Source organism: Takifugu flavidus, chromosome 11 (assembly GCF_003711565.1).
Source record: "Takifugu flavidus isolate HTHZ2018 chromosome 11, ASM371156v2, whole genome shotgun sequence".
Taxonomy (NCBI): Eukaryota; Metazoa; Chordata; class Actinopteri; order Tetraodontiformes; family Tetraodontidae; genus Takifugu; species Takifugu flavidus.
Genome location: NC_079530.1, coordinates 12,289,757 through 12,309,884, shown reverse-complemented (window position 1 = coordinate 12,309,884; position 20,128 = coordinate 12,289,757). Strand labels below are relative to the sequence as shown.

Below are 20,128 nucleotides of genomic sequence, written 5' to 3'. Positions count from 1 at the left end.
TATTTGTTGGATGTAAATAATTCCGGTGCAGCCATATTACACTTATTGTGTTTAAATTAAACTGCTGAAGCAACTGACATGTTAAAACACTGCCACCATCTGTCCAGACAATGCTTTTGCAAGATTCTGCAGGGGGGAGTTTCTGCAAAAAGGAATAGAATATTAAATGTGAGACAAATTCATTAAAACATTTGTAACACGTTACGTTTCCGATTATTTCTCTGTTGTTTATCTGATGCACAAGGACCAGGATGCCATTGAAAACATCAATAGAATACAACATATAAAGTCTTCTTGTGTGTAGTTGTGCTGTAAGTTTAGTCGGGTAATCATCATAATAATAATAAATATAGTTTTTCTTATAGGAATACTGTTGTCAAAAAAGCAGTGTAGTTTCTTATTCCCACCAGAGGTGGCGCTGTGGCCGTTTCAGGTCCGGCTGGCTCTTTAAATCTGACGCTTCAGTTTTCCTCCACGTTGGCCGCGCATGCGCAGAGAGGTCGGTCACCTGCGGGAAGCGTACAAGGAAGTCCAGCTGAGAAGAACTGGATGTCAGGCCAGAAATCACTTGGCTACATCACAGCCGCATAGGAGTCAGCTTCTCATCAATTGTTTTTTTGGCGACATGTTTAAAAAACTGAAGCAGAAGATAAATGAGGAGCAGTCGCCGCAGAGGAATGCGCAGTCACCGCAGCAGGCCCAGGTTGGTTGTTGTGTTGCTGGGAGCTAACCGGCTAAGCTAACATCTGTTTACATTGTTGACGCCACTGCCCAAAGGCTTTCGAAACGCTTAAAGTCCGTGCGATGCTTGCGTGGATTGTGCTACTTTCCCCTCAACTTGAGCCGTGTTTCGATTCATTTGGGTCCCTGAGTCAGCCGCTTATGATTAGCTGCTGCAGCCCAAGAGATTAATACGAATATATCGTTGCTATCTCGTTTGTCACTGTCACTGATACTCCCCTCCAGCTAAGAATTTCTTGACGTTGAGCTAAATACTTGGCGAACCGTGGACTAAAAAAGAACATGGGTGTGTCATTCCACGTCGTTTGCATTAGCTACGTTGTCACTTTCTTTTTTAAAACAGACAATACCTGCTGCTAGCACTGACCTGCAGACCTGCAAATGTTCTATATTTTCCAAGATCTATTCCAAGATGATGGACCACGTAAATGAATTTGGCAGCCATTGTGTCAGACTTTTACTCATTTATTATCTGTCAGTGTTTCGCATACACACCTGCCGAAATGTATTTTGTTACTTCAGAAGGTTAGTCAGTGTCATCTCAATCCAGTGTTGATGGACAGAGGATCACACGCTCATTAGGATACATTATTGTGAATTATATACATAAAGCTTGCTCAGTTTGATCTATTCCATTGTATTTAACAGCTGGGCGTTGAAGAGCGACGCAACAGCCAAACCTTTCCATTTAATCCAGATGGCATGCCTTCTCCTAGTGACAGAGAGGTGAGCATGATGTCAGCCCAAGAAACATACATGTTCAATGTTTGGATGCAGACTGCAGCCCGCTAAACATGCCACATTCTCTCTCCAGCTTATATCCTAAAATTTGCCATCTTTTGTTACTCTTAGCAACAACCCAGATTCTTCTTTTTTCCTAGTTTAAAAAAAAATGGGAATATTAGTTGCTTTTAAAATATGATTTCCGTGCATCAGCATCTACGCTCCAAATAATTTGAATTGCAATGAGATGGCAGAATTTGATAAAAATGTGTATTTTATTCTTAACAGCAATTCCTCAAGTCATAGCAATTCCGAACATCGCGGCAGTGTTTTACAGCCTCATGTGGTCCTAAAATGTAACTAGAAAACAGTTACTGTGGTAACTGGTGTAGAATAATCAACATGGCGATCCCATCAGGTATGTTTGTCATGTTTGACCTTCATCAAAAAGCATAAAACACAGTGATTGACGTCAGCAGATGTTGGTATGGATGAAGATATCTTGGCTAAGAATTATTCACGTGTCTGATGTAAGATCATCAAAACTGTGGAGAGCAGCTCCTGATCATTCAAATGAATAATTGATGAGCCCTGTTCAGTGTTGAGCGTTCTATTGATTTTCTGTACTGTTTCTCTTCGTTGCTAGGTTCACGTGAGATCTCTTGATTCTTTAGATGATGTAGGTTGCAGTAAAGTGTTCCTAAAGACCAGCAGACTATTGATTTAGCTGCTAATCTCTTTAGAATTGGATGCATTCACTCTGGAATGTTTTGATATCAGATCAACGGATGAGCCCGATTACATATTCAGGAAAAGTTCTTTACAATTCACGTCGAGCCCAAACTTGTGCAGTGGTCGACTGTTCTAGTTCCTGTTCACGTCTTTCTCATTTTTGGATAAGACGGGTGTGTTGTCGTAAATCAAAGGAGCTACTTGTCACATCATGGTGTTTCATCTCACAGATCTTTAACAGTCTGACATCTCTGATAAACCTTGATAAATGAAGGCAGCTCTCACCTGGCTTTGACAGCTGACCTATAAATAGACGCAGTGATGTCACACTGTTGCTCATAACATGAATGTTGATCGGTTCACTTTCCCATTTTTCTTTCTCTTCCATGTAGTGTCTTTCTCTTTCTCTCCCCACACATCTCCCTTTGCCAGCTGCTTCTGGACCACCTGGGTAGACCCCCTCCAGCGCTATTTCCACACTCACGGTGTTGTTTTTCTCATTGCTCTCTGTGTTCCTCTCCTTTCCCCCACCTTTCGTCCCGTTACTGCACTGACGGGGTCAGGTGCTGGCCGGGATGATAGCAGAGCCTGCTTTTCTCTCTGAGTATACTATCTTTGCTCTGGACCATTCAAAACGACCCAAAACGACCCAGGTAGCCAGTGTGGTGAGTTTGCCCTCACTTCCTGTCTCCCCCTCCTCATCTTTCTCCTCCTCCTCCTCCTCTTGGCCTGTTCCTTCCTCCTGTCTTTGCAACTCTGGGAGTCAGTAGAGGACTGTGGCTCAGTAGGGACAGCTTGTTTCCTGGTTCGTCTCCTGTTTCCTTTGGATTTAGCATCAAGAAGGCATCTCACATTAAGTCTAACCCTACCTTTACTGGGAATTCTGGTTTATATTGCGTAGGCTAGAGCTTGAGTGTTGTATTGCCTGACCTCTGTACTATATTTATCTGTTGCAGAATTAAATATTCCTCCTATGTCATGAGAGATTGCTTGCTTGATAGACCCTTACCCCCCGTGTTATGTTGCCTGATAGATTTTATCCCCTCTCCCCACTAGTTTTTGTGTTTGAAGAGTTGATATTCTGAGCATGTAAAATGTAAAAAAAATATATATATATGTATATATAGGACATTATATTGGATATAGCTATACATATTCAGTATGCGTATACAGTGTATGTATGTATACACACACACACAGTTACTACATACAATAACATAAAATGTTTGATATAATGTAATAGAAACAGAATGATAATTATGTGGTGAAACTGACATTCTATTAACATTAAATGTTAAAAATCTGCAAATAAATGAGCTTTAATCTATAATATCAGTAAAGCTGCTAGTGTTCACATGGAGATAATGTTGTTGTGGGTGACCTGGTCATTTTTATCTAGATCTATCCGCATGTGTCTAATTGGTCTGTTTAGCTTATGAGATCAATCATGAAACTGCAGCAACACTGCCACTGATGGTGGAGAGTGCCATGGTCTGAACGTTCGTCACTTATTATCATCTTAAATCCACATCCTACAGAAAAGCACTTCTTAAACCACTTGCTGCACTCATTTGTCTTTGAGTAGAGATGCAACTCCCGATGTGTGTCTGTGCCCATTGAATGTGATGGTGGCTCCCGCATTTGTTGCCTTCTTGTTTGGGCACATAAAAGGGAAATACTGGCGCAGCCTTAAGCTCTTAGTTTCCTGTTAACATGTGAAATCCTTAAGTGCACATTGTTGGCTAAGTGGAGCCAGATATGTGGGAAGATATAGATGTCTCATAAGCAAACGTATGTACAATCTAACTTGATCAATATTCATGATTCTTTTCTGTGCGTTGAGTATCCAGTTGTAGGATCTCACACGATCTGGCCGTGAGAATACGAGCTGCAGAAACTGAATGAATGTGCTCGACCGTCTACAATAGCTTCAGGGATACAAGATGAAGTTTTATATCCAGCAGTATTTCCAGTTCACAGTTCAGTTTGAATTGAATTATGAGGCAGGGATTTCAAATGTAGGTATCATCATTAAATGTTGAATTCAAGTTTTTTTTCCTCTATTCCACAACACGTTATTAACCATGTGGAGCAGCAGGACCTGCATCAGTAGCTGACTCCTACGGAGACACAGTGATGGCAAGCTGGCATTAGAATACATCACAACAAGCAGTCCATGTGTCTTACATTTCTTTTCTGGGACTATATTTTTTGTCGTGACCTTTTATACCCAAAGTAAAATGAGTGTTTGCTTAATATTTAGAAAGTATTGAGTTTACTTTCACTTTACTGTCCTGCGCCTAAAGCAGCAGCAGAAATAAAAATGTCGATATTCAGGTTTGTGTAAACTGCAACGCCCTTCAGAACAGGTCCCAAAATGAACAACAGCAGAACATTTCCAGAAGGGACAGGATAAAATGCTGTCATCCGTAATTCAGAGGAAGGAGTAGTTGGAGTCGGACATGGAGGAGAAAACAACTTGCTTGCTCCGTTTCTGCTTCTAACAAGACAACTAAACCAACTAAGCTGCTCTGCGTTCACTTCAACTACGACTCTTGTAACACAGCGCCGTCTTTAAATCAAATACCAACTCTCTTAACGTTTGTTCTGACCTCCTGGCTGTTCTTTAGAGGCTAGCTTTAACTTTTTTTTTGTTGAATGTGTGTTAGAGATGCCTTCGTCTATGTGTTTAACCCTTCTGTTTTTTTCCAAGTTGCATGAGGGTTCCCATTGCCCCTGAATTGCTCCCAGCAATACTAATATTGCTCCCTCCAGAGTAATCAGGAAGAGCCATGCTGGGTGTGGCTGACTAACTGCTCCGGGACATGTTAAGTGGCACAGATTTGCTTCTTCTCATGATTTCTTTTCACCTTTAGAGCGGCTCAAAAGGACCAGCAAGGTCTCCCAGAGGTAGCATCAACGGGGACGAAAGCGCTTCCCCTTACGTATGGTTTTATCGTCACTCTTCCCATCTTTTGTGATATTTAATTTCCTGACTCATTAAATCATAATTGACTCTTGTGTGCAGAGGGAGGAGACTCAATCATTTGCCCAGAAACTGCAGTTAAAAGTTCCCTCAATGGAGTCACTGATTCGGAGCGGTGCCAGTCGAGCGGAAAACCTGTTTCGCTCTCCATCGAAAGAGAACCTGGTCCGGAGCTCATCACGTGACTCCCTGACACCATTGGGAGAAAGCGAATCCCAGGGCGGCCCCACATACGACCCCCCCTCTGACATAGAGAGCGAGGCCGAGGAACCACCAGGAACTGCAGAGGCTCTTTCCAAAGAGCAGCTGCTGCACAGACTTCTGAGGGTGGAGCGGAGTCTGGGAAAGTACAGAGGGAAGTACTCAGAGGTGAGCTGACGCGGAGAGAAGGTGCTCTACTGGTACTATCCACGCTGATCCATCTTGCTTTATCACTTCCTGTCTTTGCTTCTTAAACCATCAGTTGGTCACTACATATCGTACAGTGCAGAGGGATAAAGAAAAAACCCAGGTAATATTTCTTGTGTTGTGTGCTGGTTTGGGTTTTTTTAGGGATGCACAGCATCCTGGTTTGATCCAACTGCATGTTTTGTTTTTGTCGCTCCTCTCAGGCCATCCTCAGTCAGAGCCAAGACAAAGCTCTCCGCAGGATCGGAGAGCTGCGCGAGGTACTGGAGTTGCTCCTAAAAGTTGCCATCTCTCAGGGTCGGAATATCCATTTTTGAGTGAACATGTGGAATCTGACCTGCAGGAGCTGCAGATGGATCAGCAGGCCAAGAAGCACCTACAGGAAGAGTTTGACGCTGCACTGGAGGAGAAAGACCAGATGATCACAGTCCTCCAAACACAGGTGAGGTCTCATAATGGTCAGTATTTCTACATGTTGGGCAGAAAAGCACCAGATATTAATAAACTATGCAACAGGTCTCTTGTGTGCAGAGACTGTGTTACATTGCTGTGAGTGTCTGGATGCCATTACCAGCATTTGCTTCAGAGTTGCATCAACTCTGACCTTCAATGATACCTCTGGAGAAATATTCACGTCTGAAAGCATCATGCGTACAGTTTATTTCAATAACGGATTTTTAAAATGTTCCGACAGGTTGCTCTGTTAAAAAAAAGAACAAAGGGGCTTCCTGCTGGTGCTCTTGAAGGAGATGTTAATCAAGCTGAAAATGCTCCAGAGTCTTCCACACAAAGTCCTTCAAAAGACCCAGGAGATGAACCCAAAGCCATCGAGGGTAGGGAAATATGTCTGATATATTTGGTTCTCAATGGCCATCAGGTTGGACAAGCAAAGGAAGCAGTAATGCTTTCATGGTTTTAATTGCTGCATTATATTTTCTGACCAGGAGAGGGCAACAGTGATCCAGCTAAACTTATGGAGGCTCTGCAGAAGAGAGTCAAGCGACAGGAAAACCTCCTGCAGAAGTGCAAAGAAGTGATGCATACTCACAAAGAACGGAGCGCTCAGCTGAGCACGGAGAACGAGACTCTGCAGGAGCAGCTGCAGGAGAGGCTACAGGAGCTGGAGAAGATAAAGGTGCCAAATGAGTGTTGAATGGGCTTTCAGTCTGCAGTCATCAGACATTTAAAAAGTAATTGGGACCATAAAAGGCATTTTTATAAAGGCAGCTGCATAATGACAAACTATGTTAAATGCAGTTGCGCTGAGATTCAGACGCACTTAATGTAGAACCTCTGCGACTGTGCTGGGAAATGTTTGCACCAACCCTAACGGTCCGCTGATAACGTGACTCCATGGCACCGTGACTGGATGTGAACCGAACATTGAGATTCCTTGGTCAGACTCCAGCACATGAGGTCATGTCAACATGACATGAGTTAGCCAGTCCTTCTTTTCTCCTGCTGTTGTTTTTAAAATATTTACTTTTGGTGGTATGATGCTTAAACTTTATCTTTTTTTTTTTTTGCCCCCTGGATGATTTGGAGCATATTATACAGTATTTGCTGATACAGTGAACTTGTGACGACGTTTTGAATCCGGATGTTGATTGAATCCTGCTTGTCATAATTGTTTTGGATCTGCATTCTTGTGTGAGACTCGGGCCAAGCATAAGTTGTCCTGGAATTGCTCTGCAGGCTGTAATCACCCCTTGCCTCAAACAAATATCCCATAATTTACAGTTGAGAGCAGGGTATTTGTGTTTTCTGCTTGCAGATATGTAATAATGAAGGTTGAAATAACAGCGTTTCCAACCTCGATACTCTTCACTGTTCATGAAGACACCTTTCCGTTGTTGCTCCGCTCGATTAAACAACCCAGGGAGCCCAGCATTTCCTGTTTAGTAACCACAAGTTACACGCCGGTGGCACAGAGACATGCCCACAACATGTCACTGCTGCTCAGCAGAGCTGTAATTGTGGTGGACATGTTGGTGGAGCAGTGCTTTTGTATACTGTCTGTTCATTTGACATGTGGGCGCGTCGTCCTGGGTGGTTCAGCAATCATCCCGATTTGAAATCATCTGACCGTTAAACACACTCCGGTCCCAGCACTAGTGAAGGCTCTTTCAGACAGATAGATATGTGCAATTCTTATTTCTGTCTTTTATGTCCACAGGAGCTTCACACTACTGAAAAAACCAAACTGATCACCCAGCTGGGAGAGGCCAAGAACCTTATCGAACAACTGGAGCAGGACAAGGTGGGCTAAGGTTCTTATTGTTATTATCCTTTGTTCCAGTCAAACTATTGTTTTCAAATGATGAGTTCTGTATTTTAGGGAATGGTTATTGCTGAGACTAAGCGGCAGATGCACGAAACACTTGAAATGAAAGAAGACGAGGTCGCTCAGCTGCGTTCAAGGCTCCAGCAGGTCACTGCACACAAAGAAGAATTGCAAGAACAGAAAGAAAAGGCTGAGAAATCAGGTGGATATAGAACAGCTTTCCAGCAATATGTGCAGAAAAACACCTTTCTGAATGGGTTAATAACTGTAACTTTGATTTTTCACAGCATTTGAGGAGCTGGAACGGGCACTGGGTGTCGCTCAGAGGGCGGAGGAAGCCCGTAAACAGCTGCAGGTTCAGCTGGAGGAGCAGGTGAAAGAAGTCGAAAGGGCCAGTGAGGAAGAGAGGAAGAGTCTACAGCAGGAGCTCACACGAGTCAAACAGGAAGTGGTCACCATTATGAAGGTGATGGTGCTACTTCACTCTAATATTCTGCACACATGCTTTGTTTTCAATAATCAGGAGATGAAATTAGGCTGCTTTTAAAAAAGGGCCGAAAATGGAATCAAAATTTTATTCAATTTGGCATTGTGCAATTGATCCGCAGTCCTTCCAATGCCAAGCCTTAAAAGACTACGATTAACATTCAACAATTTTGTTGATGTCGTAGAAATCCTCAGAGGAAACGGTGGCCAATATGGAAAAAGTCCACAGTGAAGCGTTGGCAGCTAAGGAAGAAGAGATAAATGCCAGAATTGATAAAGCTGTGGTAGGTGCTCTTGGATATTTTAACGTACCTGATCCAACACGTCATTAAAGACTAAATTTTCCTAGATGTTGATGGGATATATATTTGATTGTGATATTCCATGTTACTATAGGAGCAATGCAAAGAGGAGTTTGCCCAGGTAGCTAAGGAGCAAGAGCAACAGGCCTCTCTGGCTCTGGAGGATGTAGAGTTACAGAAGACGGCTCTGAGGACAGAAGCTGATAACAGGATTAAAGAGATACAGTTGGAGCTGGAGGCTGCAAGAACGGTGAGTGGCATTTCAAAAACAACTGATTATCGTTTCTTCACGTCTGCATCTTTTAACTAACTAATCCATTGACTTTGGCGCCTCGATGCTCATCCAAATCCAAGTTGTACATCTCTATTTTCAACTATGAACTCAAATAGCACCTAAATCCCTTAATGAAACATTTATTTGGCGAGCTGCACTGGATTGAACTCCACCAAGATGGAGCGGGCAGGAGGGATTTATTCAAAATAAACACATCTCACAGGCTGAAAGGCTGATTTTTCCATATTAAAAAAGATTGATGCTTTGCTTTTTTTGGTCTTCTTTGAACTGATTATGGTGCATTTTTAACACCCAGGCATTGGCTGCATTTTCTAAAACTAATTAAAAATATTTTCACGTATTTTCACATGACATAGTTGCATAATTTTAGTGTGTTTTGTGTGTGTGGAGAAATTCAGAAATACCAGCTAATGGCTGCTCCGATTGTTATTAGGATAATGTCCAGCCGCTTTTCCCCTTTAATTTCTTACTGAAGAGAACCAAGTTGATCATGATTCATTTTTCAATTCTAATTATCTGCATTGATGTCTCAGTCAAGTTTGCACATCTGGGCTCTGCTCTTCTGCTGCTCAGGTTGCGCAGGGATCAGACATGAACAGCCACCAACTGTCTGTGAGGTTTTGGCGGCAGCAAAGATGCTGAACTTCTCACTCTCCCATAAAGATCAGACTAAAGAAGAATCCAGCTTTAACAGTTAAATCCAGCAGTTGTTCAAACCTGCTTTAGGTGTCTGTAGCCTCACGCACTCCTCTTGTCTGCTGGATCACTCATTCTTTCTAATAATGAGAAATTCTCTTTTGTATTCATCTTGAGTTTTTTTTTTTCTTGTTTTCATGCAGTGTTCTTTTGTCTCCATGGTTTAGTTGAGACAGAATTACTGATTTACTCGTGGCTGGACCTTCCATACACGTGCGGTTACGCAACAGTCACTTTAGACACATTCACTGGTGCTTGAATCATCTCCACCAGTCCTGACGGCTGACATTGTGTGCAAATAGTTGCACAATTACTAATCTTTTTTATATATTTTTTAAATGTTTGACAGTGGTTTGTAAAAGTCTGTTTTCACTTTGAAGTGAAAGAACGCTAACCACCTAAATTTATGTGGTTTTAGAGGATATTGGAGCTGGAGAGCACTCAGGAGAAGATCTCACAAGAAGAATCAAAGATGTCCCATGAGATATCGGGCCAGGTTGAAGAGCTGAAGGACACACACAGAGAGCAAATCTCTGCCTTAGAGGAAAAACATCAAGAGCAGCTGGGAAAGCACACGGAGACCCTAATCAAGCAGCACAATGCTGCTCTTGAGGAGCTGAAGGAAAAACACCGGAAGGAGTTGGAGGACCTTCTGAGAGATAAAGAACAGCAGCTTCAAGGCCATATTGAAGAACTGACTCGCAAAACTGCTGAGAAAATGGAGGCAACGCAGGCTGAGCTGGACAGAGTTTCCACTGAACTTTCTGAGGCTTCGAACACTAAACGGCTTTTGGAGGAGAGGGCGTTGGCAGCTGAAGATGCTTGTAGGTTGGCCCGAGAGGAACATGAGAAGAGTTTCAAGAGTGGGAGGCAAAGCACAATTTAGAACTTACAAATATCAAACGGGAGCATGAGGAGTCTCTCGGAGGTATGGAAAAAACTCTAAAGGAGGAAGTGAATGCGTTGAAAATTGTGTTGGGTGAAAAGCAAAAGGAGATCGAAGAACTTACGACCAGGGAAAAAACCCTGAAAGAGGAGTCGCGTGAAATGAATGTTAAGGTTAAAGAGTTGGAAGAACTGCAGCAAAGTTTATTCCAGTCACAACAAGAAAACGAGAGGCTAAAGGAATCTAATGCAGAGTTAAGAAAGATCTCAGAGAACCTCGATCAGTGCAAGAAGGATCACGCTGATCTGGAGCATCAGTTGGATGCATCCAAGAATGATTGTCAGCAGAAAGATGCGTTACTTCAGGAACTCCAAAACCAGTTGCATCAGAACAGAGATGAGCTGTCGGAGAAGGAAAAGTCATTTACTGCTCAGCTGAACGCTAAAGAGGAGGAGCAAACATGTCTGAGGAAACAGCTGGAGGAGGAAAAGGCAGCCCATGAGGAGAAGATGCAGAACACTGTAAGTGACATGGAAGCGAAGGTGAAAGCCCTGGAGACCAAATTGGACAAATTCAAACAGAAGGCCAAAGACATGCATGAAAGTGCTAAGAAAAAGCTTCAGAAACAAGACGAAACCATGAAGGTGGAGCTTGAGAAGAAGGACAAAGAGCTCCAACTAAAAGAGCAACAAATTCAGGAGAAAATTATTGAGATGGCCCAAAAAAGTTCTGAGGGCCTCAGCAGTGCAGTAACGGAGCTCCAGATCAACCACAAGGAAGAGCTGGAGAAGCTTCGCGAAACCCACCGACGTGAGGTTGAGAACTTGGAGCTTCATTGGAATGAGAAGTTAAAACTGCAGGTAGAAGAAATAACTGAGAAACACTCAAACACCCTACAGGAGAAGGTGCAGGAACTAGGAGAAATCTCACAGCAGCTCAGCAGGAGCAAAGAAGAGAATGAGCAGGTGTCGTGTGAGACGAGGAGCTTAAAGGAGGACCTTGCAATTCGAGACACCACTGTGCAGAAGCTGCAAGAGGAGCTGAACGAAGCAGCGGTTAAGCTCGAAAGTTTGTCTCGGGCTGAGGTTTTGCTCAAAGAGCAAATGGAGTCTGTGGAAAGAAACCTCAACCAGGCTCTGAGTGAGAGGAACTCCCTCCAGACCACCAGCTGAACACAACAAACCGCGAAAATGAGGAGAAGCTGAAGTCCCTGTCGCACGAATGTGAAGAGGCAGAAGCGCAGATTAAACTGCTGCAAGGTGCCAGAAGTACGGAAAGCGAAGATCTGAAAATGAAATTGGAGGACGATGTTATCCAGCTACAAGCTGTGATCGCTAATAAAGAAGAACTCATTTGCACTTTAGAGGAGAATCTGCGTCAGCAGACAGAGGAGAATAAGAATCTATGCATTTCAGTGGACCAACTGACTGCTCAGGTAAATGCTCAGATGGAGCAGGTCACAGCCTTAACACAGGAGAAGGAGAGTCACGCTCTGTCCCTCAGTGAGAAGGTCCAGAACGTCGAGGAGCTGCGTGAAGCCAACAGGGTCGTATCAGAAAGTGCGAAAGCAAATGAATCGCATATCAGTAAGTTGGAGAGCATCATCAGTGACTTAAAAACTCAGCTAGAAAGTAGCATAAACGAGAAGGAGAAAACTGTAACTCAGCTAATGCAGCAGTATACGGAAGAGAGGCAGCAGGCCGCAGAGGCCATAGAGAGGTTAGAGCAGGAGAGAAGGTCTGCTTCAGAGCAGGCAGATGCACTCAGGGTTAGCCTGTCTGACTACCAGAGAAACGCAGAGACTAGGTTCTCCCAGAACGACGGCACCATCACGTCTCTGCAGGCCAGGCTCCAGGAGCTGGAGCGCGAGATCTCGAGTATCGACAATCAGTCCATCAGCAAGTCCGAGCTGGATCAGGTCTTGAGCGAGAAAGATCAGAAAGTCAGCGGCCTCACGTCAGAGCTGGACCGCTGCGTCGCTCGACTCGGCGAGCTGGAGGAGCAGTTGGCCTTAAAAACAGGCGAGTGCGAACAAGTTGCTGCTGATCTCGAACGGGAACGGGGCTTCTGGGAGAAAGAAAGAAACGTTCTGTCGGAACAGTTGCAGCAGACTCAGGCGCAGCACAGTCAGAGCAGCGATTTGGAGCAAGAGATGAGAGAGAAACTCGGCTCCCTCGAAGAAGACAACCAAAAATACAAACACAAGCTCGGCAGCGAACGGGAGGAGTTCCAGAAGATCAAGGACGAGTTAATCAAGGAGAAAGAAGAGAGCCTGAAGGCAGCCGAGGAGAAGCTGTCGGCGGAGGTTGGTCGCAAAGTTTCGGAGCTGAAGAAGAAAGCTGAGCAGAAGATCAGTCAGATTAGGAAACAGCTAACTTCACAGCTTGAGGAAAAAGAACAGACGATCACGGCCCTTCAGGCCAGCCTGGAGGAAGTAAAGAACCGCGAAACCTCCAGTAAACAACACACAGAAACATTAGAAGAGAAGATAAGAGCATCCGAGGAAGCTCTGGCCAAGTTAAAGGAAGACCAGGAGAAACAACTGGAAGAGATTCTGAGTACAGAGAAGCACCAGACAGAAAAGTCCTTAGAGGACCTGAAGAACATGTATGAAGAGAAGCTGTCGGTGCGCACAGAGGAACACCAACAAACTGAAACATCACTACATGAAGTCAGGGCAAGTTTAAAAGACATCCTGGAGCAGAAGGAAAAACTGGAAGCAGAAATCAATCGACTCAAGGAAGAAATACAGGAGAAAGATTCGCAGCTCCAGAACTGGACGCAGTCGGACGCCGAGGCGAAGGTGGAACGTAGCAGCGTGCAGCAGACTGGTAGCGCCATGGCTAACAACGCCGCGGTTGAAGAAGGGGACGGCGACTCCATGGAGTGTCTGAAGGACAAACTGAGTCAAATGAAGAACGAGAAAGACAAGATCCACAAGGACTTCACCAGACTGCAGAAAGACATCAGGTCCCTGAGGAAGGAGCATGAACAGGACCTGGAGTTCCTGAAGAAAGAATTAATGGAGGAGAATGAGAAGAAGCTCAGGTAAGTTCACCTTTGCTGAAGGTTTCATTATTGTTTTGGTGGATCATGTTGACAGAATATGCCAACGGTGCAGGGTGGAGCTGGAAGACATGCAAATGAAGCACAACTCTGCAATAAAACAGTTGTTGAGGGAGTTTAACACGAAAGAGGCTTCCAAGGAAACGGAGATTGATTCAGCGGTAAAGGAGGCCATAGGTGAGGAGCCGCAGACGGCCCAGACAGCAGTCTGGGATATGAATGGTTGTTTATGAGTGGATTTGTTCCCCCCCCCACAGCGAAGGCCCAGGTTGTGGAAGCGGAGCTCATCGACACTCACCGGGATGAAGTGGGTCAGCTGAAGAAGCTGCTTACCCAGAAAGACGAGGAGCTCCAACAAACGGTTCAGAAATATGAAGAAGTTCTCCAGGTACTGTCACAGGATTTAGCCTGAAATCTGATGGGGTTTGGGGTTTTTTAAACGGTGACCTACTCTTAAGTTAGCCAAAAATGGATGAACCCAACATTTGGAAGCTATCAGTGTTGGCAGCTGCCCATAAAGTCGTGGTTTCTCTTGGCAGACGCGTGAACTCAAGTTCTCATCGTCGATAGCAGCCGAGGTGGTCCATCTTTAGCCTCGCACTCCCCCTTTTTTAAAAGAATGATCTACTTTTAGTCCACATCAGGTTCTGCGGATAACTTATTTAACAGTAAAATGGCTAAAACCTCTTTTCTTCACTCTTTTCAGTTTTTTATTACTTTTTTATTTGTGTAAATCATTTGTGCTATTTTAACACTTTGGGTTTTTTTTATTTTCTGACTTTTACCTTAGTTTTGTCTCTTGTTAATATGAGCTTAATAAAGAGGTGAAGGTTTCTGCTGCACTGTGTTAAAACGTGGAAAAACTGTGACATCACTTGGATGTTAGAAATTAGTGTCAAAAGTTCCTGACTAATGTAGACTTGTGTCTCCAAACGTAATTGGACGGTGGGAGGTCTGAAACAGGATCGACGCTGGAGTGACCTGACCAACATACTTGAGCTGTGATGATCAGATGAAACAGAGGAAATGACTCAGCCCTTTTTCTTTGTTCCCCCCACAGAGCCGAGAGCAGGAGATGGGCGACCGAGTGTGGCAGGTCCAGAAAGAACTGGAGGAGCTGCAGGAAAGGAGCCGCGACAACGCCGAGGTGAACTGACCCACATTCAGCAGGTCGCCCACCCTGTGATGTCACGCTCGCAGCTGGGCGATTTGCTTTTACTGCGATGCATTAATACCCGCCGCCGCTCCGTCACGTAATGGCCGCCAAGTAGAAGCGCTGCATTAAATCACTGCTGCTCTGTCGCTCCTCTGAGAGAAGGCTGCAGACTGGTGGAAACATTACTGGTTTAGATGGAGGGGCTTATCCCCACGCACAAGTTCACATTCAGGTTAACAGACTTGGTCCCCCATTCCTGCGTCTCGACCTTTTCCTTTGTCTCGATTCGTAATTAAAGGATTCCGTCTTCGAGCTCGGGGACGGCTCTCTTTCATTCCACGCTCCGCTCGGTCGTGTGGCTGCTCTCCAAAGTCCGCCGGATCCCGTGAAGCTCCGTTGAGTCAGTCAAGAATGTTTCCCTCTGGAAACAGAGACTGCGAGGCAGCAGCCAGCCTCAATTCCTGTTCTCAATTACCATCATAGGAGCTGATTCTGGGCCTAATATTTACGCTCGAGCATTACTCACATGCAAGATGTGCACGCTGGAAACAAGCCAGATAGGACACGAGGACTCCAGAGGGAGCATTGACCCTGGAGTTGTGGGGGCTGTTAGGACCCCTGTGAAGGTTTCTCTACCTTTACAAAGTGTCCAGATGTGAAAACAGAGCTAGACTCTCTCTCTCTCTCTCTCTCACTCTGTCTCTGTGTCTCTCTCTCTCTCCCTCTCTCTCTCCTTCTATGGTCTCATTTTTCCCAGGTGAGGTAATAATCTTATGGTTGAGGAGAGAAACATTTTTCACCCTGACAGCAGGGCAGTGTGCCTCTTCAAGAAACACAAGACCATCATTCAAATGGACTTTTCCCCGAGACAACTCCAAAATATTTATATATATATATTCACCTTAAAGACCGGCAGACTTAATTTCATAGAAACAGATGAAACTAACATTTAAAAACATAAAGCTCACATTTTAAGCGACCGGGCCCGAACAGACTGGAATCAAGGTTCAACTCTGACCCAGTATCACACTGATAAAAATGTTGTTATTGTTTTGTCCTTCATGTGCTGTGAGCACTATAGGAAAAGTATATATATACTATATGTGTAACATTATTTTAGAATTGATTTACGAGTTGTTTATACTCCACACTAACCTACACCTTCTTCCTGTTTGTCTCGTTTGTTTGCACACAGTTGAGCGTAGAAGAACTGAAGGTACGTGAACATTGTAGATGATCGTTCCACTCCAGTCAAGTCCTGGTCGCTAGAATAGTTGTCCTGTCCTTCACAGGCTCAGCTGGGAGAGAAGACAACCTTGTTGAGCGAAGCTCGGCTGAAGGAGCAAGGCTTTGTCGAGAGAGTGAGTCTCAGGACTGTGTGTGTGTGTGTGTGTGTGTGTGGGTTGGTGTGTGTTCTTTACTGGGGACCAGAGAACAACAAATCCCTACGCTGTGCGTTCCCATGATTCTGGTGGCCTCCAGCGAAAGAGGCTACTGCTCTCCTGCTGCATCATCTTAATTACACAGCACATCTGTTTACATTTGGTCTGACCTAATAAACAATGGGCTTTTCTCACACACGCTGCCATTCTCACAAGCCCCCCCCCCGCCCCAGGACGCGCAGCAAGACGCTGCACTTGTGTCCCATCCAACAATTAGGCTGATTAACCCACTCGAGTCAAATATTTCCTTTCCTGAGTAACCTGCGCCCGTCTGTGTGTCTCCAGATTCACTCTCTTGAGGACAGGATAAAATGCTTCCACCGAACTGCTGTTGTAAGTCATCTCGGGAACACACTCAAAGGTAGAGTCAACGCCACGAATTAGTCCTGCTTTGTCTTATTTAGCTCGTAAACATAATTTGAGGTCTTGAGGTTACAGGCGAGCCTGATAAGCTACCTGGTGGTTTGTTTTAATGTCCCCCCGACTTTGCTGGCGCTTTTAAAAGTCTACGACGGTTCCGGCCAAACTCCAGGCAGGAGTCAGTCAGGATACAGAGACGTTAAGCAGAACACGATGCGCGTCCCGGCGAGAACGTGGGGAGGTTACGTGAATGTCTCAGGTCCTCAAACCCTCCCCTGCCGGTGCAATAAAGAGGACCTGCTGTCAGGAGAGCGGCGCTGAAGAACTCGTCCTCAGCTCAAATGGGTTTTGCAGATTCAGGTCTTAAAGTTTGTGACACAGGAAGTGGCTGAAAACAGATTTTCCCACTTCAGCACCAGAGGACAAATGCCACACCCGACCTTATAGCACATTTACTGTCCCCTCGCTGGGTTTAGGTGAAGTTCTGCTCAGACGCTCTTTATCTGGGTTTGGGCTGTGGTGGGGTGTTTCCCTTAGCCGGGGGTCACATGGGTCAGTAGAACAAAGGCTTTGTGATTTATTACTGAGCCAGTTCTTCCCAGAACACATCAAAGCTCTCTGGTCTATCACCTTTTCCTGTCGTCTAATCTCCCACGTGCACGTGAGGGTCTGCTATCTCCCGAAAGGAGAGCGTTCCCAAAACGGGACGTGCAATTGGCTGTTTTTCCATAACGACGACCTACTGGGATTAATTTACTGGTGGAAGAAGCCGTATCCACACTGCAGCACAGCTTCCAAGTTCCTGTTTCCAGTTTTTACAGTGATAATAGTGTTGTCGCTCCGGGCGAACAATTAAGGCCTTCAGTGTTGGACCGGGTTTTAATGTGGTCATGCTGAGCCTGGCCATTCTTTCTCACATTTATAGTGAAGCCAGGAGCTCCATACATGGTCCGGAAGGCCAACACACATGGGCCTTAATTTGACTTTAAAATTAGATAACACACGTAAATGCTATACATGTCCAGCTCTTACCCGTGTTGTCCTCATCCATCCTGGTTGTGCGTTGGTTTGGTTTATTATTAATCATTAAGTCAATAAAGGAAGCTGTGTAGCCGTAGAATAATATCGTTGGTTTCCACTTATTTTCGTCTCTTTTCTCCATCTGGATTTTGCAGATTCTGGGTTCAACAGCACGGACGTCTGCTCGGAAACCACTGAGATGGAGTACCTGAGGAAGGTGCTCTTTGAGTACATGATGGGACGGGAAACTAAAGTATGCACCTCTCATGAAAACACTTCTGTTTGGCCCGTAGTCGCGCAGATTTATAGCCATGACTGAGAGAGAAAAGATGCACGAGCGTGTTTCCAGGTGGAATATCATATATCACCCCTTCAGAAGGCTACCTAATGACCCCATGACCTAAAGTAACCTTCTCGTTTTGTTCCCTTAATGCCGCTTTAATGGGATTTAATGACAGTCTGCACATTTGCTGCGAGGATTTACTGAAATATTGTTTTCACGCCATCATCTTTCACCCGCTGACCTCCATCTGTTGCATTAAACCGCAGCGTTTGGGACACCATATAAATGGTTCTGGGTATAATTAAGAGGCATCTCCTCATTAGCAGTGCTGCTGACTTGGTCCTAAAGTCTGTGGGATTTTCCCAGCTCGCCAGTCTTTACGGCCGGGTGGTTAACCCGCGTTCTTCCAGAATGCCTGCCAGAGCATCCAGCAGGATGTTCATGCGCCACGCGGCGATACGACGGCCTCGGTTTCCTGCCGCACAGGCCTGCTCTTAATTATCCTCCCGCTGTGAAGAAAATCCATGTAACTTGGCAGCCGCTTGATGATTTTATTTTTTCAGTCATCCAAAATTAAGTCAGTTGGAGCTGCAGCTATATGAGATTTTCAGTGTTTTAAATAGACTCCATTCATGCATTTCTTTGCTTTGCATCTGCAGACAATGGCCAAAGTGATCACCTCCATCCTCAAGTTTCCTCCCGACCAAGCACAAAAGGTTCTGGAGAAAGAAGACTCCAAAGTGACTGTAAGCATGTGTGGAGCAGCTGAGGAAGTCTCTGTTGACGTCTCGCTGTTCACGGCACGCGACTGTCCTCTGATGAGTGCGTTATTAATCTTATCAACCCTGTTTATGCGTCTCTCCACAGCCCTGGTTACAAACATTTAACGTGTAGAGTTCAGACACTTTGGGATGAAAATCTACTGCTGCTGAAGAGGAAGACTGCCATGGATCTGTCCAAGCCTGCATTTCTGTGTGTGTGTGTGTGTGTGTGTGTGTGTGTGTGTGTGTGTGTGTGTGTGTGCGCGCGTGTGTGTGTGTCTATAGGTATGAGGGAATCAGAATATGCTATAAACAGATCTTCAAAGAATCTTTTTTCCTGACTTTAAATTTGTTAATTTATCTTTTAGATTCCTTTTTTTTAGTACGTGTTTACACAGATTGACGTGTGCAATAAACATCCGATTGTCACATTGATGCTGACATGTCAGTTGATTTTTTAAGTTTCTGTGTCGTGCCGCTGTCTGAATGACTTCCTTTGTAAAAACGACCCTTTAACTGTGCACTCGCACCACCACGAGATACTCGGCCTCTGGACCTAGTTTGTTTAACCTGGCTTTTCTATGCTTTATATCTAGAAACACAACTACAAATTGTAAATTGTACACTATGATGAAATAAAAACTGTACCATAGGGCACGATTGCTATATGTTTTCAGACTAACAGATTAAATCTTATTTACTGAACCTTTTTGCTGTTTGTTCTGTTATCGTTTGCATTTCTTAGTTAAAGAGAGACAAACTTAAACTCTTAGATTTGCTCAAAGATAACAGTTTTATCACTTTAACTCCACAAAGTTGGCCTTTGTGTATGAGAAATTCTTCGAGCTAAGCGTGCATCTGGTCGCATTCTGTCCAAGAGGAAATTTAGAGGATCAATATAAAGCGAAGCAGCAGCCAATCTTTAAAGGCAGGAGAAAAACATCTAAATGGCAAACTAATGTATTGGAAATGTCTGCCTCTTAAAACTATAACACTTCCCAGCCTCGTCAGTCATAATCACCACCAAATATGTCCAAAAACCACATTTGGTTTGGCCCAGCACACGAGAGTATGGGACCAAAAAAAAAATCCCTTTTTTCAAGAAGAAAGAAATTCGTTTCTTTCAGCTCGGCGGCCCGAGAAAAGGCAACACCATTAAAGACAACTTCCTGTCTTTATGCTCACACCTTTATTTTAACCTGAAAACCCAGGTGAATGAGTTTGCCCTGACCGGTAGGTGGCAGCATTGCGCCCTCGGTTCTGGTGAGGAGAGACCCCCAAAAACCTCACGGGTGAAATGTGATGCTTTGCGCCTCGGAACCATTCACGTCTCACTGACTGCTCCAGCCAGCGCCGCTACGCCGGAGCTGGAACCAACCACATCCGCTTTGACCTTTCGCAGTAAAGTCCTCCAACCGCGCCAACCAGCGTCGGCGCTCTTATTTTAATAGAATCCACTTGCATTTCCCTGTTTTCTCTTGTCCGACCCCTTTCAATTGAC

At 44.6% G+C, this 20,128-nt stretch overlaps 1 protein-coding gene across 1 annotated transcript; it reads left to right on the top strand.

The window, feature by feature from the left end:
* Positions 1-465: 465 nt before the first annotated feature.
* Positions 466-19,332, top strand: golga4 (golgin A4). Its single transcript, XM_057046962.1, is given in 27 exon segments — positions 466-703; positions 1,390-1,467; positions 2,760-2,861; positions 5,073-5,141; positions 5,225-5,551; positions 5,646-5,693; positions 5,794-5,850; positions 5,934-6,032; positions 6,285-6,423; positions 6,535-6,725; positions 7,767-7,850; positions 7,929-8,076; positions 8,162-8,340; positions 8,546-8,644; positions 8,757-8,912; positions 10,072-10,504; positions 10,507-11,699; positions 11,702-13,587; positions 13,661-13,782; positions 13,863-13,993; positions 14,666-14,752; positions 15,957-15,977; positions 16,054-16,122; positions 16,489-16,564; positions 17,739-17,836; positions 18,526-18,612; positions 18,734-19,332. Coding segments are annotated over 27 exon segments (6,222 nt in total). The 5' UTR covers positions 466-487; the 3' UTR covers positions 18,761-19,332.
* The last annotated feature ends 796 nt before the right edge of the window (positions 19,333-20,128 follow it).